This window comes from Salvelinus namaycush, chromosome 36 (genome assembly GCF_016432855.1).
Source record: "Salvelinus namaycush isolate Seneca chromosome 36, SaNama_1.0, whole genome shotgun sequence".
NCBI classification, from domain to species: Eukaryota; Metazoa; Chordata; class Actinopteri; order Salmoniformes; family Salmonidae; genus Salvelinus; species Salvelinus namaycush.
The window spans coordinates 14,296,280-14,319,720 of NC_052342.1; the positions used below are offsets into that span (position 1 = coordinate 14,296,280).

A 23,441-nucleotide genomic window follows, 5' to 3' on the forward strand; every position below is an offset into this window, starting at 1 on the left:
CATTGTACACTTTCTGCCTGTGGACATCTGTTCTACAATGTACCAGCAAAAGTGAGAAAGAGGGAAAGTGTGTGGTGTTCCTTTCACCTCTATAGTGGCATCCAGCTTAAGCCAGGCCCAGCTCCAGCTACACTTCATCCCTGAATCCACTTGTTTAACAAGCAACGCCTCATTTTCAACTAATTCTGAAAATTAACCACATACTGTAGAGGGAAAACATTAGTTAACAGGTTTGTTAACAGGTTAGTTTATTAGTAGTCAACATTTCACACAGATTGCCAGGGTCCAGGAAGCAACTAACGCATTATAACTTGAGGAACGGCAAGGAGTTGTATACCAGTTAATGCTATAGCGAATTGGTTAGGTTACTAATGTTAGCTGTCTGACTTCATTTTCAAGCTAATTGTCACACCATAAACTCAATTATTTGATCAGATAAGTTGGCTAATGTTCCTCAACATTTCTCTGACTAGCTACGGAGAATTCGATCCAGCTAGCAAGATACTTAACAATGCCAATACTTGTTCCACCACACTTTCTGCCTCACCTCAAACTTTCCAAATGCTAGTAGTTTTTTGGTTAGAGCTCATGAAGTACGCTTCATCACTTTCTCACCCCTTGTCTCCGTGGTCAGGCTTCTCAACTAACGTTACCGTTTCGTTATCGTTCAGTGGACGCGCTGCTGTAACTGACAAGCTGCCTTTCCAGAGCACTCGCTGATGCTGTAACTAGTAAGTTGGTTGTCTCTCCTCTCTTCAGTCGCGTGCTGCATTCTGTTGTTACGTGAATGATTGGCTGAGCCTTGGATACAGCCAGTATTGCTCCAAACGTGCATCACTCGTTTGCTTACAGCCAGTAGTGATTCCAACTTTTCTCATCGGATCAACACGAATCATGTAGGTCACCTACTTTGGATTCAAAACGGCGAATTTCACCGAAATGTGACTAGTTTGCATCCCTTCATGAAGCTGAAGTTGAATGCCAAGAGTGTGCAAAGCTGTAATCAAGGCAAAGTGTGGCTACTTTGAAGAATCTCAAATATATAATATTTGTTTAACACTTTTTTGGTTACTACATGATTCCATATGTGTTCTTTCATAGTTTTGATGTCTTCACTTCACTAGAAAATAGTAAAAATAAAGAAAAAACCTGGAATGAGTAGGTGTGTCCAAACTTTTGACTGGTACTGTATATACATTACCGTTCAAAAGTTTGGGGTCACTTAGAAATGTCCTTGTTTTTGAAAGAAAAGCACATTTTTGGTCCATTAAAATAACATCTCAAATTGATCAGAAATACAGTGTAGACATTGTTAATGTTGTAAATGACTATTGTAGCTGGAAACGGCAGATTTTTATAGAAAGAGGAGTGGGAGGCCCGTTGAGGACTTGTGAGGCGTCTGTTTGTCAAACTAGACACTCTAATGTCCTCTTGCTCAGTTGTGCCCCGGGGCCTCCCACTCCTCTTTCTATTCTGGTTAGAGCCAGTTTGCACTGTTCTGTGAAGGGAGTAGTACACAGCTGTCACGAGTTCTACCGAAGGTGGCTCCTCTCCCTGTTCGGGCGGCGCTCGGCGGTCTACTAGCCATCACCGATCCCTTTTTCCTTTTCTGTTTGTTTTGTCTTTGGTTCACACCTGGTTTCATTTGCGTTCATTTCTGTGTGTATATATGTACCCTGTTGCCTGCCTAGGTTTGTGCGGGATTAGTCTTTCATTGTGATGTGCTCGGTTGGATTTACCGTTATTTGTTTTCACGGTTACGTAAGTGTATGAGTGTCGGAACTGTGTTTGTTCCTCCGTGCGTTTGCATGGGGTTCTCTGTTACGAGGGCGTCGTCCTTTTCGATTGTGCCATTCCAGTGTTGGTGGACTGTCTTATTAAAACACGCTTCTCAGACATCCCTGCTCTCCTGCGCCTGACTCCTACACCTATCACCTAGACGCACCTTATCACAACAGCGTCGTACGAGATCTTCAGTTTATGGCAATTTCTCGCATGGAATAGCCTTCATTACTCAGAACAAGCATAGACTGACGAGTTTCAGAAGAAAGGTCTTTGTTTCTAGCCATTTTGAGCCTGTAATCGAACCCGCAAATGCTGATGCTCCAGATACTCAACTAGTCTAAAGGCCAGTTTTATTGCTTCTTTAATCAGAACAACAGTTTTCAGCTATGCTAACATAATTGCAAAAGGGTTTTCTAATGATCAATTAGCCTTTTAAAATTATAAACTTGGATTAGCTAACACAACGTGCCATTGGAACACAGGAGTGATGGTTGCTGATAATGGTCCTCTGTACGCCTATGTTGGCAGTTTCCAGCTACAATAGTCATTTACAACATTAACAATGTCTACACTGTATTTCTGAACAATTTGATGTTATTTTAATGGACAGAAATCTGTTTTTCTTTCAAAAACAAGGACATTTCTAAGTGACCCCAAACTTTTGAACAGTAGTGTCTATATTTACAGTTGAAGTCGGAAGTTTATATACACCTTAGCCAAATACATTTAAACTCAGTTTTTCACAATTCCTGACATTTAATCCTAGTAAAAATTCCCTGTCTTAGGTCACTTAGGATCACCACTTTATTTTAAGAATGTGGAATGTCAGAATAATAGCAGAGAGAATGATTTATTTCATATTTTATTTCTTTCATCACATTCCCAGTGGGTCAGAAGCTTACATACACTCAATTAGTATTTGGCAGCATTGCCTTTAAATTGTTTAGCTTGGTTCAAACATTACGGGTAGCCTTCCACAAGCTTCCCACAATAAGTTGGGTGAATTTTGGCCCATTCCACCTGACAGAGCTGGTGTAACTGAGTCAAGTTTATAGGCCTCCTTGCTCACACACGCTTTTTCAGTTCTGCCCACAAATTTTCTATAGGATTGAAGTCAGGGCTTTGTGATGGCCACTTCAATACCTTGACTTTGTTGTCCTTAAGCCATTTTGCCACAACTTTGGAAGTATGCTTGCGGTCATTGTCCATTTGGAAGACCCATTTGTGACCAAGCTTTAACTTCCTGACTGATGTCTTGAGATGTTGCTTCAATATATCCACATAATTTTCCTGCCTCATGATGCCATCTATTTTGTGAAGTGCACCAGTCCCTCCTGCAGCAAAGCACCCCCACAACATGATGCTGCCAACCCACGTGCTTCACGTTTGGAATGGTGTTTTTCGGTTTGCAAGCCTCCCCCTTTTTCCTCCAAACATAACAATGGTCATTATGGCCAAACAGTTTTATTTTGTTTCATCAGACCAGAGGACATTTCTCCAAAAAGTACGATCTTTGTCCCCATGTGCAGTTGCAAACCATAGTCTGGCTTTTTTATGGCGGTTTTGGAGCAGTGACTTCTTCCTTGCTGAGCGGCCTTTCAGGTTATGTCGATATAGGACTCGTTTTACTGTGGATATAGATACTTTTGCACCTGTTTCCTCCAGCATCTTCAGAAGGTCCTTTGCTGTTGTTCTGGGATTCATTTGCACTTTTCACACCAAAGTCCGTTCATCTCTAGGAGACAGAACGCGTCTCCTTCCTGAGCGGTATGACGGCTGCGTGGTCCCATGGTGTTTATACTTGCGTACTATTGTTTGTACAGATGAACATAGTAATTTCAGGCGTTTGGAAATTGGTCCCAAGGATGAACCAGATGTGTGGAGGTCAACATTTTTTTTCTGAGGTCTTTTTCTGAGGCACTGAGTTTGAAGGTAGGCCTTGAAATACACCCACAGGTACACCTCCAATTGATTCAAATTATGTCAATTAGCCTATGAGAAGCTTCTAAAGCCATGACATAATTTTCTGGAATTTTCCAAGCTGTTTAAAAGCACAGTCAACTTAGTGTATGTAAACTTCTGACCCACTGGAATTCTGATACAGTGAAATAATCTGTTTGTAAACAATTGTTGGAAAAATTACTTGTGTCATGCATTAAGTAGACGTCCTAACCGACTTGCTAAAACTATAGTTTGTTAACAAGAAATGTGTGGAGTGGTTGAAAACGAGTTTTAATGACTCCAACCTAAGTGAACGTAAACTTCCGACTTCAACTGTACATACATATATACTGTTGTATATGCCATGTTTTCATACTGCTTTCTTGATAAACAATGAAAAAATGACACTTATTGTTTCTCTCTCTCTTTCTCACGATGTCTTTCTGTAACGACGGTCCTCCTCCTCTTCATCTGAAGAGGAGGAGTATTGAGGGAACCAAGGCGCAGCGTAGTGAAAAGACATATTTTATTAACGAAACACGAACTTGATTAAACTAACAAAAACAACAAACGGTGTAGACAGACCTAGACGACGTACTTACATAAAACAAGAAAACGCACGAATAGGAACATAGGCTACACAAACCGAACAAACCGTAAACAGTCCCGCGTGGTGTACAAACACAGACACGGAAGACAATCACCCACAACGAACACTGTGACAACGCCTACCTAAATATGACTCTTAATTAGAGGAACGCCAAACACCTGCCTCTAATTAAGAGCCATACCAGGCAACCCAAAACCAACACAGAAACAGAAAACATAGAATGCCCACCCAACCTCACGTCCTGACCAACTAACACATACAACAAACTAACAGAAATAGGTCAGGAACGTGACATAACCCCCCCCATAAGGTGCGAACTCCGGGCGCACCAGCACAAAGTCTAGGGGAGGGTCTGGGTGGGCATCTGACCACGGTGGTGGCTCAGGCTCCGGGCGAGGTCCCCACCCCACCATAATCAATCCTAGCCTCCCTCTCCCCCTACAAATGTCCACCCTCAATTTACCCCCACAAAATCCTCTTAGTAACATAAATGACAGGGACAGCACCGGGACAGAGAGATTGATCAAGACAGAGGGATAGCACCAGACAGAGGGATAGATAAGAATAAAGAGGTAGATCAAGATAGAGAGGGAGATCATGATAGAGGGGCAACTCCGGACTGAAAGGCAGCTCCGGACAGAGAGACAGCTCTGGACTGAGGGGCAGTTCTGGGTATATAGCCGTTGCTGGCTGAAGGGCAGCTCATGGCTGACTGACGAATCTGGACGCTCATGGCAGGCTGACGGCTCTCGACGCTCATGGCTGGCTGACGGCTCTCGACGCTCATGGCTGGCTGACGGCTCTCGACGCTCATGGCTGGCTGACGGCTCTCGACGCTCATGGCTGGCTGACGGCTCTCGACGCTCATGGCTGGCTGACGGCTCTCGACGCTCATGGCTGGCTGACGGCTCTCGACGCTCATGGCTGGCTGACGGCTCTCGACGCTCATGGCTGGCTGACGGCTCTCGACGCTCATGGCTGGCTGACGGCTCTCGACGCTCATGGCTGGCTGACGGCTCTCGACGCTCATGGCTGGCTGACGGCTCTCGACGCTCATGGCTGGCTGACGGCTCTCGACGCTCATGGCTGGCTGACGGCTCTCGACGCTCATGGCTGGCTGACGGCTCTCGACGCTCATGGCTGGCTGACGGCTCTGGCAGATCCTGTCTGGTTGGCGGCTCTGGCAGATCCTGTCTGGTTGGCGGCTCTGGCGGATCCTGTCTGGTTGGCGGCTCTGGCGGATCCTGTCTGGTTGGCGGCTCTGGCGGATCCTGTCTGGTTGGCGGCTCTGGCGGATCCTGTCTGACGGGCGGCTCTAGCGGATCCTGTCTGGCGGACGGCTCTAGCGGCTCCTGTCTGGCGGACGGCTCTAGCGGCTCCTGTCTGGCGGACGGCTCTAGCGGCTCCTGTCTGGCGGACGGCTCTGTAGGCTCATGGCAGACGGGCGGCTTTGCAGGCTCATGGCAGACGGGCGGCTTTGCAGGCTCATGGCAGACGGGCGGCTTTGCAGGCTCATTGCAGACGGATGGCTCAGACGGCGCTGGGGAGACGGATGGCTCAGATGGCGCTGGGGAGACGGATGGCTCAGATGGCGCTGGTGAGACGGATGGCTCAGATGGCGCTGGTGAGACGGATGGCTCTGGCCAGATAAGGCGCACAGTAGACCTGGTGCGTGGTGCCGGAACTGGAGGCACCGGGCTAAGGATACGCACCTTCATACTAGTGTGGGGAGCAGGGACAGGGCACACTGTACTCTCAAAGCCCACTCTATACCTGGTGCGTGGTACCGGCACTGGTGACACCGGGCTGAGGACAAGCACATCAGGATTAGTAGGGGGAGAAGAAACAGTGTGTACAGGGCTCTGGAGACGCACAGGAGGCTTAGTGCGTGGTGCCGGAACTGGAGGCACCGAACTGGATACACGCACTACAGGGAGAGTGCGTGGAGGAGGAACAGGGCTCAGGAGACGCACAGGTAGCCTAGTCCGTAGTGTAGGCACTGTAGGTACTAGGCTGGGGCGGGGAGGTGGCGCCGGAAATACCGGACCGTGGAGGCGTACTGGCACTCTTGAGCATTGAGCCTGCCCAACCTTACCTGGTTGAATACTCCCGGTCGCCCGACCAGTGCGGGGAGGTGGAATAACCCGCACCGGCCTATGTAGGCGAACCGGGGAAACCATGCGTAAGGCAGGTGCCATGTATGCCGGCCCGAGGAGACGCACTGGAGACCAGACGCGTTGAGCCGGCCTCATGACACCTGGCTCAATACCCAATCTAGCCCTACCAGTGCGGGGAGGTGGAATAACCCGCACTGGGCTATGCACTCGTACAGGAGACACCGTGCGCTCTACTGCGTAAAACACGGCGCCTGCCCGTACTCCCGCTCTCCACGGTAAGCCTGGGAAGTGGGCGCAGGTCTCCTACCTGCCCTTGGCCCACTACCTCTTAGCCCCCCCCCAAGAAATTTTTGGGTGTTACTCACGGGCTTTTTGGGCTTCCGTGCCAGACGCGTTCCCTCATAACTCCGGTTCCTCTCTCTCTTTTCCTCCACTCTCCGAGCTGCCTCCAGCTGTTCCCATGGACGGTGATTCACTTTAGCCCATGGTCCTTCTCCGTTAAATATTTGCTCCCAACTCCACAAGTCCTGTATACTTCCCCGTTGCTCCAAATTACGCTGCTTGGTTCTGGATTCTTGGTGGGTGATTCTGTAACGACGGTCCTCCTCCTCTTCATCTGAAGAGGAGGAGTATTGAGGGAACCAAGGCGCAGCGTAGTGAAAAGACATATTTTATTAACGAAACACGAACTTGATTAAACTAACAAAAACAACAAACGGTGTAGACAGACCTAGACGACGTACTTACATAAAACAAGAAAACGCACGAATAGGAACATAGGCTACACAAACCGAACAAACCGTAAACAGTCCCGCGTGGTGTACAAACACAGACACGGAAGACAATCACCCACAACGAACACTGTGACAACGCCTACCTAAATATGACTCTTAATTAGAGGAACGCCAAACACCTGCCTCTAATTAAGAGCCATACCAGGCAACCCAAAACCAACACAGAAACAGAAAACATAGAATGCCCACCCAACCTCACGTCCTGACCAACTAACACATACAACAAACTAACAGAAATAGGTCAGGAACGTGACACTTTCTGAATGTACTATATACTATACATACATAATATATGTATATACTATATGTTCTTTACCCATACTGCTTTCTATTTCGGTGGTCCTCCTCCTCCTCCTCTTCTGGTTGGAGGGGGTTTAGAGCCACACTGTCACAACCAATTTATCACATTAAATATCAGTCCTCTAGCACTTTCACTCTCTCTCCCCAGTTTCCTCTCTCTCTTGCTCTCTGAACCCTCCAGCGTTCCTCTGTAGGTCCTCATCTCTCTCACTTTCTTAACAACTGGCATATGCCTGCTCATCCCTCCATGACCCCAAGTCTGTCTCTCTAACTCCCTCCAATTCTCTTTCTTTCTATCTCTCCCTTTCTCATGTGTGGGCATACTGTACCCCCTCCAAACCAGATTGAATGTGTGTGATTCGAGGAGGTAGCCTACAGTATGCCTGATATCATGAAAAACACAGTCATGTGTAAAAAATGTCCCGGACAATAATAGCAATGGCTTCTGACAGAAGCAGAACATAAACGATTCCAAAGAGAAAGAACATGTTCATTCAAACAATGTGCATTTGTATGTCTAGCATAGGCCTACTACAAGTAAATCACAGATGAAAATAGAATAGAAAAGAGCAGTGGTCCTAGACTTGAGCCCTGTGGCACACCACATTAAAGAAAAGGCTGCTTCGAAAGTGACAATATCAATGTGATCCACCATTAGTCCAAATGTAAGCCATGGGATGACTACAAATACCTCTAAATTAGGCTCTTATCCAGTCAGATCAAATCAACGTAGCTCGCTAGAAATACTATCTGATCTGTTAACCTCCTCTGACCACTGAGTATAAGGCTAGAACTAAGGACCAAACAGCCCCAGGGCAGACGAGGCATCACTCCCTCTACCTTAAACACCACTGGACAAGATATTCCCTTCACTGTCATCCAAGAAACCACAAACAAGATCCACACTGGGACTATGGGGAGGATATTCAATAGCTTGACAATGAGAGCACACAATACCTTCCCAGGTAATGCTAGGCCTACATTAGGGGCAAACTGAAAATACGGTCCATATCATACCATAAACCATATCAATATGTTATATGCTCTGTGTATGGCCATACTACTTACTCATATAATTCTTCAATATGTGTGTGTGTCTGAGTAGGAGACAATGAGAAAAAAAGCTATAGAAAGAGTGCAGAGAGAGAGGTAGATAGGAAGAAAGAAAAGACAGAAGAGAGAGAGAGTGAGTGAGAGTGTGAGAGTGTGAGAGAGAGAGAGAGAGAGGTAGATAGGAAGAAAGAAAAGACAAGAGAGAGAGAGGTAGATAGGAAGAAAGAAAAGACAGAAGAGAGAGAGAGAGAGAGGTAGATAGGAAGAAAGACAGAAGAGAGAGAGAGAGAGGTAGATAGGAAGAAAGACAGAAGAGAGAGAGAGAGAGAGAGAGAGAGAGAGAGAGAGAGAGAGAGAGAGAGAGAGAGAGGTAGATAGGAAGAAAGACAGAAGAGAGAGAGAGAGAGAGAGAGAGAGAGAGAGAGAGAGAGAGAGAGAGAGAGAGAGAGAGAGAGAGGTAGATAGGAATAAAGAAAAGACAGAAGAGAGAGAGAGAGCTCTTGTATTCTTCCATTATGTGGGCTATGCTGCAGTGACAAATTTAGAGTGTCCTGATTTCCTTGAGTCAGTGATCCCCAGATACCATCGAGAGACTCCGAGTACCCTGACCGCACAAAGACATGGTCACAAAAAACCCTGAACGCACACACACACACACACACACACACACAGTTTCACAGAACCCTTATGAAACAGTCACACATGCACGCACGAACGCACACACAACCAAACCTCTGCCACAATGACATATGTTGACATACTATACTGTGGCCTCACAAACACACACACGGTCAAACCTAACCCTGACCAGTGACCACATAAAAATAGCATATCCTGTCAACACACACACATAAACACACACGTCAAACCAAACATCGACCACATTGACTGTCTATCTATAACATGCGGTCGAATAGACACATCATGATCACCAAACCCTATCCACACAGACACAACGACAAGCCAAGCCCTGCTGTTAACAAAGCCACATTGACACACCACAGCCTGAGCACACAGTGAAATGGTACGAAGAGCTACAATTAACACCTCTTGTGCCTGACAATCCCTTAATCTTAACAATAACACAACATGTTACAGACTTGCCCTATTAGCTGTGTGTGAAATATTGTGTGAAAACTATTCCAGCCACCCTGCTAAGAGGAATGCCATCAGGACAGATAACATTCGTCTTTGCTAGAGAGGATGCCCTCGGATATCTCACCACATATATGTCATGAAGTTTTATTGTCTCCTGAGCAACAAAAGGCTACATACAGTATGATGTCATGACGTCAGGGCTTTGTCTGATGTGCCTGAATGAATTGAGTGCATTTTATTAATCCTTTTAAAGCAATAATGTTTGATAAAATTACATTTGTACGGATTTACTAATCAATCTAATTATCTCTATCTGTCTATCTATCTCTGTATTGCTCCCTATCTATCCCTCTCTCTCTCCCTCTCTCAGTCCTTCTACCTTTCTCTCCCTCTTTCCACTCTAGCCAATCCTGCTCTGTCGTTGGATCACAGACATCACCATAGCAACAGCTGACGTCTAAAGTAACTGCCCCCCAAAAAGTTTGTGTGTAAGTGTGTGTGCATGCATGTGTCTATGTGTTTGTGTGGATACATGCATGTGTGTGTGTGTGTGTCTGACGAAACCCTCCCTTGTGTCTGATACACCCATTTTCTGCAAACCATTAATCATGACCTCATCCCTCCACCTATCCAATTAATTGTCCAGCCCGCTTTTGTCTCTTTTTCTCTTTCATTCTCCCTTTGTTTCTCTTTCTCTCTCTCTATTCCCTTTCAGCTCATATTATCCACTTTCACTATGTTAACCATTCAATATGGAATACGTCTCTCCTACTGTATATGTGGACAGCAGTTGGTGATATTTAAAATGCAGAACAAGCAAAGAGGTGGAAGCGTGACAAAACTGTGATGAAAATGAGGATGAGGATGATTATAGTTTTGAGGATAAGGGCACAATGAAAAAGTTAGCAGTGCAACTGTCGCTGCCTGACACCACCTGAGTCTAACTGACAATAACCACATGGAGGCATGGCAGACTAGACTGGGCATAACCTATCGTAATGGTAATACTGCTATATGGCTATAAGGATAAAGGGAGAGAAAGGATAGAGGGAGAGAAAGGATAGATGAATGGAAGGATAGAGGGAGAGAAAAGATAGAGGAATGAAAGGATAGAGGGAGAGAAAGGATAGAGATAAAGGATAGAGGGAGAGAAAGGATAGAGAGAGAGAAAGAATAGAGGGAGAGAAAGGATAGAGATAAAGGATAGAGGGAGAGAAAGGATAGAGGGAGAGAAAGGATAGAGATAAAGGATAGAGGGAGAGAAAGGATAGAGGGAGAGAAAGGATAGAGAGAGAGAAAGGATAGAAAGAAAGGATAGAGAAAGGATAGAGAGAGAAAGGATAGAGGGAGAGAAGGGATAGAGAGAGAAAGGATAGAGAGAGAGAAAGGATAGAGAGAGAGAAAGGATAGAGAGAGAGAAAGGATAGAGAGAAAGGATAGAGAGAGAAAGGATAGAGAGAAAGGATAGAGAGAGAAAGGATAGAGGGAGAGAAAGGATAGAGGGAGAGAAAGGATAGAGAGAGAGAAAGGATAGAGAGAGAGAAAGGATAGAGAGAGAGAAAGGATAGAGAGAAAGGATAGAGAGAGAAAGGATAGAGAGAGAAAGGATAGAGGGAGAGAAAGGATAGAGAGAGAAAGGATAGAGAGAAAGGATAGAGAGAGAAAGGATAGAGGGAGAGAAAGGATAGAGAGAGAAAGGATAGAGGGAGAAAAAGGATAGAGAGAGAAAGGATAGAGGGACTGAAAGAGGGACCATGCTGCCATCATGTTAGTCAATACACAAAGATGACTGGCCTGAGGTGGAGAAAGAACAAGGGGAAGAAAAGGAGAAAGAGAAAGAAGCATTGTGTCCATTTTTTCCCTTCTGTCTCATCTTACCTCTTTATCCTCCCCTTTAACACTCGTAGACCCCTCTCTTTCCCTGTCCCTTTGTCACCATGTTTCCCCGGTTCCTTTCCTTGCTCTCCCAGTTCTCTTGCTTTCTTTCCTTTGTCTGTCCAGTGGCACATACTAAGAAATAATCACGCCCTCCCTCCCTCAGTCTATCTCCCCATCTCTTTACATTTTCCCTCTCTACCTCTCCATCACTCCTCCTATCTTATTTATTTCCCTTGTTCCCTCTCTTTATTTCTCGCTCCCTCTATCCATGCAGACCCTGGTAAAATGGTTGCCATAGAAACAGATTTATTTGGAAATGGAGGGAAGATAATTATTTATTCTCTCTCTCCATTTGTCGCCCTGCGTGTTTTTTCTCTCTGCCCTCTTCTCCAGGGCTAATCACCCATATTTCACATCTCAAGTGCTTTATTTGTATTGAACCACCATTACAGACATTGTTACCATGGCTACAGCCAGTGAGGACCACTGACACAATGATAGACACAGTGGCCATGGCAACCTCTTGTGATCAGTGTAGGGTAATATGATAATTCATGGTCAAAGTGTCTGACACGTTACGGGACCACAGGAATATGCCTGGGCTTTTCACAACCCTTCTCCTTAAAATAGGCCAGCCCCGGCCCTCCATTGTGAAACGAGCATGTGAATGAGTGACAAAAGAATACTTGAGGGTAACCAAGGGTGACTACCACGGACTACCAATGACAGCTTCCAACCCTGATCAATGGCTACACGATCCACAAATATCAAAGTGGTTGTTTTATACTAAGCTAGATCCTTGTTCTAGAATATTGTAATTCAAAATCTGAATTAGGTAGCTGAATCAATATTTCACCACAGTGGTTTCAAAACTATGTTTAGTTGTGGCCTACCCTGTGACCCACCACATAAACAAACAATATGCTGTATCCAGCCAGACCTCAGTCTATCACCGCGAATCGCCCATACCTTGACCTACCCAACCTAAGGGAAACACTGATTTAACTATTCAAATAGCCGAGTTTCTGTGTTCAGTGCTTTCCATAACTCATGTTCTTCAAGGTCTACTTTAATTCAATCCAGTTCAATCTAATTGTATTAGTATGTCGCTTCTTACAATGTCATCCGTCACCAACAATCTAATAAAAGCTGTGGCCTTGACCCCTGGAGCGATGTTAGGTTATATATTCATGGGCCAGACCACACACCCCTGGATCACTAACATCTGCAGGCTGTCGAGGAGGAGGTGTATGGCTATAGCAACACACTATGTAAGGGGCTTAATAGCAAAGTGCTAACCTACAGGTGTGTATCATTGCAAAATTGAAGGAATTCTCAATTGAAAGTCTACTGTAAGCTCAATAGTTTAACAGTTATTAGTGAAATGTTTACATGTCAACAGTATGGAATTTATATGGATAAGCTGTAAGTAACCATATCCTTCTCCCCCCTAAAAAGTTATCTGGTTATCCTGACTATTTCCCCGCAGGCTAAATGGCTGTATGGATAGCAGTGTAGACCAGCCAATAAGCTTATTAGTTAGTTGGCTAGCTGTAATGTTGTTATTGTAGAGAGGGGGAGAGAGATGGATGGAGCGACACAAATCTCCCTCCCCTTCCCGAGGAGAAACTCAGCGAGGGAGAAATGAAATGACATCATCACCCGTCGGCCACATTCCTACAGGGGGAGGAGGGAGGGATGGAGGGAAGGAGGGAGGGGGATTGGGGGACAGTGGGCGAAGAGGGGGAAGGGGAAATGTCCCAAAACTTTTTAGGAGAAGAACACGACCCACAACAGAATAGAATCCCTCTCCTGTGTGTGTGTGTGTGTGTGTGTGTGTGTGTGTGTGTGTGTGTGTGTCTTCAGTACAGGGTTTCTGTACTCTTCCTTCATCATGTGCTCCCTCTTTTAATTCATGTGCTTCTTCTGACCCCTCCCCCTCTCCTTTCCTCTCCTCTCCACTGACTAAAGGAATGTGAGAACCACATCTGGAACTTATTAGAGAGAGAGAGAGAGAGAGAGAAAGAAAGAAAGAAAGAAAGAAAGAAAGAAAGAAAGAAAGAAAGAAAGAAAGAAAGAAAGAAAGAAAGAAAGAAAGAAAGAAAGAAAGAGAAAAAGGCTGAGGGGTAAATGGAAATAGAGGGAGAGGGGAAAATATTTTTAAAAGTATGAAGGGACAGATAGAAAGACAGAGAAGGGAATCGAGCTTAGCTAGCAGAAAGAAGGAAGAGGAGAAATGGAAGGACGGAGAGCAGGGAGAGAAAAATGGAGGGAGGGAGAAAAATACATCTGAATGAAGAGGGATAAGGCGAGAAGTTTCAAAAGCGATTAATACCAATTAATTCTAGTCTAAGCCAAGGCATGTGCAGAGGCATCTTCCAAGGACCCGGAGCTCAGGGAAGGAGGGAGAGGCCTCAGATGTGGGTTAAAGAATTCTGATCTGAGCATAGCCCTTTGAACTCGCTCTTCCATATTCTCTGTGAATGAGGTGTGTGTGTGTGTGTGTGTGGCTAGCTGTCCCCACAGAGGAGCCAGTCAGGCTTGAGTAATCGTCCCTTGGTCCACCCCTCCTCTCTCTCCCCGCCTCTCTCTCTCTCTCTCTCGCTTTCTTTCTTTTCATCCCCCCATCCCCCACTACAGCCACTCACCAAAAAACTATAATCGGTCTTGTTCTGGCCCCCTCGACTTTACCCACCTGCCCACCAGACCACTCCCACTACCAGTGACCCCCCCCCCCCCCATGCCCCAACCACAACTTTTTGTCACCCTTCCCCCACCCCCAAAATATGCTCGGGTATAATGTAGACACAGTTTGAAAACATGGCAAAGAGGCTGAGTCATATGTGATAAACTTGGCTCTTTCTCTCTCTCTTTCTCTTTCTATCGCTTTCTTTCTCTCTTGCTCTGTCTCGCTTTGTGGAGACAGAGAACATATTATGAGAATGTTTTCAGAACTCCATTTGTTCGCCCAGTTAAACAGATGATAAATGTAGTAGAGGCTTTAACCCCTACTGCTATATGACTTTGAATGATCATAACCAAATGGCTAGCTGTAATTTTGAGCTACATAATGCGTAATATAATTTGTTACAGTGGTTAAGATCATTTTATATATTAGTATAAAGTGGACAATGAGCCTCATCTAATTTGTAGCTTTAGTTTTTTTCTAGAACAAACATACTAATACAGTCATACTATTATGACAAATAGTTTTACCAAACAAACATGCACTAAAGCATCAAGTCACATTGTGTTGACAGTGAAAGTAACACTGTAGCACAGCCATAACTAATGTGCCAAAAATACTAAGCATTCCTTGATTACATTCTGGAATTGGGAGTATGGTTCAAAACCTTACAGCTAGATCCACATTATGAATAGATCCACATTATGAATAGATCCACATTATGAATAGATCCACATTATGAATAGATCCACACTATGAATAGATCCACACTATGAATAGATCCACATTATGAATAGATCCACATTATGAATAGATCCACATTATGAATAGATCCACATTATGAATAGATCCACATTATGAATAGATCCACACTATGAATAGATCCACATTATGAATAGATCCACATTATGAATAGATCCACATTAGGAATAGATCCACATTAGGAATAGATCCACATTATGAATAGATCCACATTATGAATAGATCCACATTATGAATAGATCCACACTATGAATAGATCCACACTATGAATAGATCCACATTATGAATAGATCCACATTATGAATAGATCCACACTATGAATAGATCCACACTATGAATAGATCCACATGTGATTCGAACTACACAGTTGCATGAGCTACATGTTCCATTTTAAACTTTTTTTTACTAAATGTGCAAAAACATTCAAATGGGATATATAATCAAATCAAATCAAGTTTATTTTATATAGCCCTTCGTACATCAGCTAATATCTCGAAGTGCTGTACAGAAACCCAGCCTAAAACCCCAAACAGCAAGCAATGCAGGTGTAGAAGCACGGTGGCTAGGAAAAACTCCCTAGAAAGGCCAAAACCTAGGAAGAAACCTAGAGAGGAACCAGGCTATGAGGGGTGGCCTCTTCTGGCTGTGCCGGGTGGAGATTATAACAGAACATGGCCAAGATGTTCAAAATGTTCATAAGTGACAAGCATGGTCAAATAATAATCAGGAATAAATGTCAGTTGGCTTTTCATAGCCGATCATTAAGAGCTGAAAACAGCAGGTCTTATATAACTGATAAGGGTTGGTTTCTTTGGTCAGTAGTGTGTGTGTGTGTGTGTGTGTGTGTGTGTGTGTGTGTGTGTGTGTGTGTGTGTGTGTGTGTGTGTGTGTGTGTGTGTGTGTGTGTGTGTGTGTGTGTCTCAGTATGTGTCAGTAGTTGTGGCATGGTCACAAGGACAGAGCCTGACAAATGGACAAATGTTACACCTGCACTGAGGCCTTTGTTATAGCCAGCACTTCAAGCAGTCCAGGTAGGAACAGTAGCAACAGCAAGTTGCAGTGTGGCAAGATTAGGAAGTGTAGGTCTACTATCAACAATAACATTTTCATGAATTATAAAGAGTCTTTGTAGTTGAATGGTTAGCAGCACATTCATTTACCTTCAAACCATGTGAAATGTCTGTTAAGAAAACTGGAAACATAGAATAAAAACAACAGAATAGCTTGTATCTTCAAGTGTTTTGAGAACAGTGTATTGGACAGGCAGTTCAAAGAGTATGTCCTACAAATGAATGATGAAATGGTGACATTGCACTTTGGCATAATGAGCACAGTGTGTGAGATAGTTTACAGCCATGCCACAAACATAACATAGAGACATGCAGGCTATGTTACATAGTGTGTGTGTGTGTGTGTGTGTGAGTGCGTGCGTGGCTTGTAGCAGAGCCACTTACACTATATATACAAAAGTACATGGACACCTCTTCAAATGAGTCAATTCGGCTATTGCAGCCACACCCGTTGCTGAAAGGTGTATAAAATCGAGCACACTGCCATGCAATCTCCATAGACAAACATTGGCAGTAGAATGGCCTTACTGAAGAGCTCAGTGACTTTCAACGTGGCACCGTCATAGGATGCCACCTTCCTATAAGACAGTTTGTCAAATGTCTGCCCTGTTAGAGCTGCCCCGATCAACTGTAAGTGCTGCTATTGTGAAGTGGAAACGTCTAGGAGCAGCAACGGCTCAGCCGCGAAGTGGTAGGCCACACAAGCTCACAGAACGGGACCGCTGAGTGCTGAAGTAAAAATCGTCTGTTGCAACACTCACTACCGGGTTCCAAACTGCCGCTGGAAGCAACGTCAGCACAATAACTGTTCGTCGGGAGCTCCATGAAATTGGTTTCCATGGCCGAGCAGCCACACACGAGCCTAAGATCATCATGTGCAATGCTAAGTGTTGGCTGGAGTGGTGTAAAGCCCGCCACCATTGGACTCTGGGGCAGAGGAAATGCGTTCTATGGAGTGACAATCACCCTTCACCATCTGTCAGTTCGATGGACAAATCTGGGTTTGGTGGATGTCAGGAGAACGCTACCTTCCCCAATACATAGTGCCAACTGTAAAGTTTGGTGGAGGAGTAATAATTGTCTAGGGCTGTTTTTCATGGTTTGGGCTAGGCCCCTTAGTTCCAGTGATGGGAAATCTTAACGCTTGATGACAATGCCCCCGTGCACAAAGTGAGGTCCATACAGAAATGGTTTGTTGAGATCGGTGTGGAAAAACTTGACTGGCCTGCACAGAGCCCTGACCTCAACCCCATCGAACACCTTTGGGATGAATTGGAACGCCGACTGCGAGCCAGGCCTAAACGCCCAACATCAGTGCCCGACCCCACTAATGCTCTTGTGGCTGAATGGAAGCAAGTCCCCACAGCAATGTTCCAACATCTAGTGGAAAGCCTTCACAGAAGATTGGAGGATGTTATAGCAGCAAAGGGGGGACCAACTCCATATTAATGCCAATGATTTTGGAATGAGAATGTTCGACAAGCAGGTATCCACATACTTTTGGTAATGTAGTGTATATGTGCAATGATGGGTTTATGAGAGAGAAGACTGGACACATCATGCATTCAGCATGTGGCAATGAGCCCAGGAGAAACATCACTGCAGAAAAACAACTGGAATTGGTATGATTGTGTGTGTGTGTGTGTGTGTGCATGCGTGTGTATGTGCATGTGTTAGTGTGTGTGTAACCGATATGAAATGGCTAGCTAGTTTGCGGGGTGCGCGCTAATAGCGTTTCAATCGGTGACGTCACTCGCTCTGAGACCTTGAAGTAGTTGTTTCCCTTCATTCCATGTGTAAATGTGATGTATGTGTGTAATGACTATTCATAAGGAATACTGATTACAGCAGCCACAACATAGGTCATTTGTGAGTTGTTATACAGGATTAGGCAGTGAAAAAGTAATACAATACTAACATTGAGTATGTAGTTAATAACTAGTAGCCTAATATTGTGTATGGATGTTGAGAGAAGGACAAAGGAGTAGCTCTGGCCTATAGCATTCTAAAAAGAGACACATGGATGACATCATCCTATAGACTTTTCAAACACGCCCCCTACCTACAATATGATAAAGTGGTCGGATGGTCAGTACCTGCGCGCGCCTGCACATCCACAGCACACACACTCTCTTACTGTCACACGCACAAGGTAGACAATGAAAAGGGAGGGTTGCCTTGTGCCGTGCGCGTGAGCACGAGGAAGATGTAATCTAACAGGTAGCCTGAGAAATCACTTTACCCTTGAGCAATTGTCTCCTAGGAACTACGTTATAACAATAGCCTACCTGTCATTACTCAGATATGATATCTAGACGACATTAGGAGTATTATAGTTGAAGCTATGTTGGCCATACCTCGTCTCCAGTGTCCGTGGTATGTGTGTGTGTGTGTGTGTGTGCGTGCGTGTGTTATTAGGCTATACATATCACAGGCACCAATCAAATATGGCAAGCAACGTTTGAATGATTGAAGCAAACCGTTCCCACATTCCAATATCGAGCACATTTGGTCAATCACTTTAGACGTGCACTGTCATTCAAATCACGTCCTTTCTGTCTAACATCCTATTTGAATAAAAGGCTATATGCTACCGAATGCACAGAACTAGGGTCATATTGTGGATACTAGGTTCTTGCACCAATCAGGCCATGATCATGTTAGACACACGCACCATATGAAATAGCCTACCACACACTGCGGCGCATGTAATGACAAACTCATCGCCATACACTCTGAACAATTGAGCATCTACCTCTCTCTCTCTCTCTCTCTCTCTCTCTCTCTCTCTCTCTCTCTCTCTCTCTCTCTCTCTCACACACACACACACACGCACGCACGCACACATACACACATACACACACACACACACACACACACACACACACACACACACACATCTGAAGCGAAACTAGAATAACTTTCCCCCTCATCAAGTTTGAAAGCCTCGGTATTGTTCGACAACATGAAACAGTGTGTCATTGATTAGGGAAGGTAACAGAGAAAACCCCAATCTTACCACGGTGAAAACTCAACGCCAAACTCAGGAGCAAAAGCCTCTGCATGGTTCAGAAGACCAGTAAGTCCGTTAGCTCAATTCTCCGTGAGGACAGCATTAAAAATCCTAGTTGGATTCTATTCACCAGTATAGGGTAATTGTAATCCTTCCAATTAATATATGTGACGATTTTCGTCGTTCTCCACCTCCCCTTTCTGCTCTTTTTTTGAGGTCTACAACATTTCTCCGTTTTTCCTCCTTTCCCTTTTCCGTTGTCCGCTCTTTCGTGCTCGGCGATGGTCCGTTTACTCATTAGCGACGCATTCCTCTCTCTCTCTCTCTCTCTCTCTCTCTCTCTCTCTCTCTCTCTCTCTCTCTCTCTCTCTCTCTCTCTCTCTCCCTCTCTAGCGCTCACGTCAGCGCCACAGCACACACCCCTCCTCTTTCTAGTCTGAATCTCGCGTTAGATGTTAACCGCTATTAGATGCGCATTTCTTTGTCACCAGGAAACAACTAAAATACTTTGTCCATGTTTGTTGAATTTTGAATCATCATTATCTCTGTATTTTTATTTGTAAGAGAGATGGAGCAATAGGTTATAGATCTCATGACGTGTCATGGTTATGGACTTGACTAGTTGAATCATACTGTAAAGCAAATCATTCTGCATTCATTCTGCGTGACACAACCAAGTTCTACCCCAAAAGTGACAGCATATGTTGCTTCCTTTCCCTCAATTTAATGATGAAGGCTATACAGATGTGGAGTTCACTGTCACCGCTGAGTCTGTATAGTGGTCTATTAGGCTATTGCTCTCATGTTCCCACCCTTCGCTTTGCTTTAAAGTATAGAGCAGTGTTGGAGCGCCCTCAAGTGCACTGACTCCTGAACTACTCCCCAAACAACTGGAGCAACTATTCAAATACCTTCACACGAATGCACCTCATTAAAAACAACAAATTCAGCTACACTAATTTGTTCACGGAAACATTTACCGCTATAATTAGGATTACAGGCATTGCCATCATTACAGTGTTACATTGTTTGGTCCGTTATTGCAAGTATAGCTTATTCAGTAGACTGGCATTGATATATTTTTCCTAAATAAGTGGTTCATTTTCTACGATTACTCAGAGATGATCTACTTCGGGTAAAACTATATAGGCTAGGGATGGATTGTTTGTGAGGTTAAATAAATCTGTCAATAGTAGCATGGGATTTAAAATATATATATTATAATATAGGCCTAGCAAAAATGTCCTTTGATATTGTAATGCTAAATAAGTGGTCGAACATACCATTCTATCACGTAAAGAACAAATAAAACGAAGCATACAAATATGTAAATAAGTGTTTATTTGATATGAATTAAACGCCAGATTATACATTTGTATCATTATTAGTATATAGGATTTTTTTTTAAAGTTATGGTGTATAGAGATGTAGTGAAGTGCAGCCATATATTTAGAATACTTCTTAGAAGGATGCATTGAATGAAATGGTGGCTGCAGTTTATTATGGGACAGCATTCATTTTCTATAATAAAAATTTCGCAGGTCTGCCGTGAAGCATCAAGAGTGGCACATCTCTGCCGGGACTCGAACCCGGAGCCTCTGGATTAGAAGTCCAGCGCGCTATTCCATTGCGCCACAGAGACTACGGCAATAAACGTGATCCTGGTCAGGTTTAGATATTCACATCCCTCTATGTTGACGCTTTCTGTATCCTTCTAGCATCAGCACCACCCTCCGTCGACATTTGAGCTCGATGAGAGAGACCGTTAGAGGGCGCTGTAAGCTCTCTCTTCAATGGACTTCACTCGCTCGAGCCGCTCTCCAGAGCCAAAATGGCGATGGTGTTCATTAGTGGCATGCAGAAAATGCATTCTATTTAGGCTTTAATAAAATGCGCAGTTCAATAAGGAGATTGAAAAGCAATAGCCAATATACTGTGTGGAATATTAGATACAGTTTTTCATCATTATATTTTCCTCAGAAAACCCTACTAACCGAGGGATTTTTTTTATTGTGGTGAATCTGCACAGAATAAAACACCCTCAATCAACTAATCTGCCTCCTTTTTACACGGTTCCATAGCCTACTGGATATATTATGATGATTGGCAACTTTTTGTCTGCTATGACTGTTCTCTCAGACAGCAGATAGCAATGTATATAAATTAAGCAATGAGGCCCGAGGATGTGAGGTATATGGTCAATAAACCATGGCTAAGGGCTGATCTTACGCATGATGCAACACAGAGTGCCTAGATACAGCCCTTAGCTGTGGTATATGTCTTTTGTAAAGAGCAGCCATATTGTTGTCAGTCTGCTAGGGACCTGTTTTTAACATTTTAAGTGTGTATGTTTATTCTGTGTTACCATTTAATTAGCTAGTAAATAAATAATTCAACCAATTTGTGTAGTACTGAATCATAAGTAAGGTTCTGGTTTTTGCAGATGCAAGGAGGTTACGACTGTTCAGAAGGATGATATGATACGAGGTTATGATTAATAAATTGACTGTTTATAGATGTGATAGGTAAAGACCTTTAGTTTAATTCGGGAGATGGTCACTCTTTAAAGAACTGCTCTCCTGGTGCCCCAGATCCTAATGAGTTAATTTTTACATGATTAATTGAATCGAGTAACAATTAAATATAGTTAGTTGATTAGATAAATAACAGTCTTCAGATTAATGTTAAAGTAAAATCATGACAATATCAAGGATAGTGTCACGCCCTGACCATAGTTTGCTTTGTATGTTTCTATGGTTTGTTTGGTCAGGGTGTGATCTGAGTGGGCATTCTATGTTGTATGTCTAGTTTGTCTGTTTCTATGTGTTTGGCCTGATATGGTTCTCAATCAGAGGCAGGTGTTAGTCGTTGTCTCTGATTGGGAACCATATTTAGGTAGCCTGTTTTGTATTCTGGGTTGTGGGTGATTGTTCCTGTTACTGTGTTCCTGTGTTTACGTTACGGGATTGTTTCGTCTTCGTTCATTTTGTCGGTTTATTGTTTTTTGTTCCTTGTTAAAGTATTCTATTAAAATGGATAATCATCACGCTGCATTTTGGTCCTCCGATCCTTTCTACTACTCCTCCTCAGAAGAGGAGGAAGACGAGCATTACAGATAGCATCAAAAATGAATACATAAATACCATTTGAAGCTTGATGAGTTGATCATTTGAATCAGCTGTGTAGTGCTAAGGCAAAAACAAAGATGCTCTCCTTTGAGTCCCCAAGAACAGGACTGAGAACCACTGCTCTTCATTGGGACCTCTTCATCTGCAGACAGGCTTTCACAGCTCTCTGTATCTGTGGACAAAAAACATCACAAGAAACAGACTTCATTATACTCAAATTAGACAGCACTGAATATTATGTTACTCTTATCGCTGTCGTCACTTCTAGGGACTGGAACTACACGAAAGTACCTGCCCTATACAGAATAGCCTACTCTCTCTTTGACAGTTGGGGCTGCTAACGTTATACTTTCACCCTCCTCCATGGCTGTTAGCTAGCTACCTACAAATGCATTTTTAGTTTTTTTTACAATGATAAATACATCAAGATAGCTGGCTAATATGAAGTTAGGTAGCTGGTGATATTTCATTAACTTAGCTAGCTAGCTATACAGTATGTAAAGCTAGCTCGATAGCTAGCTAGCTACGTTACCAGCTAATTCAGACTTCATTCAGTATTATCTCTTTGTTAATCTTAAATGTTGATTATTGTTCTTGGTCCCTGATTGTCCCCTATGCCTACATGAATAATCTAAAGAAAATGAAGTGACATGATCCATCTTAAATTGTTAAAGGAAAGTTCCCCCTCTATATTTTATTTTCAGTAGTCCACTGTTGATACAGTCCCAAAATGTTTTGAGACTTATTTTCATGTAATCCCATTTCAGTTTCTCTGACTGCTTGTCAGACTGCTTGTAACTTGTGATGATAGGAATAAAATAGCCTATACAAAGGAATTTATACTATCCATGTAGCTACTTCAAATTTAGGCACATATCCAAATCCAGGGTCTAATAATACATGTAAATTCTTCAGAATCACATTCCTGTCAGCATCCCGTGACAGGGAAGTAACCTTTAGGAAGAAACCAGGAAATACATGTCAGGGAATTCCCTTCTGATAGGCTACCCTTGCGACTATGTTTAGCATGAATATACCTCCATATTACCTGGATAGCCAGTAGGCTACAGCTCAACATTTGTAAGGGCAACCGCTTAAAAATGTATGTAGGTCATATATGTAGGTTTAGATATTCAAAAAAATGGGTTGGGCACTTGTCTTTTATTCAGATTGGGAGTGGAAGCCATGTTGTATACACTCTTCCTC

At 43.7% G+C, this 23,441-nt stretch overlaps 1 protein-coding gene and 1 non-coding gene across 2 annotated transcripts in view; both read right to left on the minus strand.

The window, feature by feature from the left end:
* The window catches only part of LOC120030572 (kin of IRRE-like protein 1), a 35,786-nt gene extending 16,373 nt beyond the window's left edge, over nt 1-19,413 (minus strand). Inside the window, exon 1 of the mRNA XM_038975989.1 lies at nt 19,114-19,413. Within this exon, the coding sequence (XP_038831917.1) occupies nt 19,114-19,159 (46 nt within the window). The 5' untranslated portion in view covers nt 19,160-19,413. The remainder of the gene's footprint in view (nt 1-19,113) is intronic.
* Nucleotides 19,414-20,675: 1,262 nt separating this feature from the next.
* Nucleotides 20,676-20,749, minus strand: trnar-ucu. The gene has a single exon. It is a non-coding gene; the product is annotated as a tRNA-Arg (tRNA).
* Between the last annotated feature and the right edge of the window lie 2,692 nt (nt 20,750-23,441).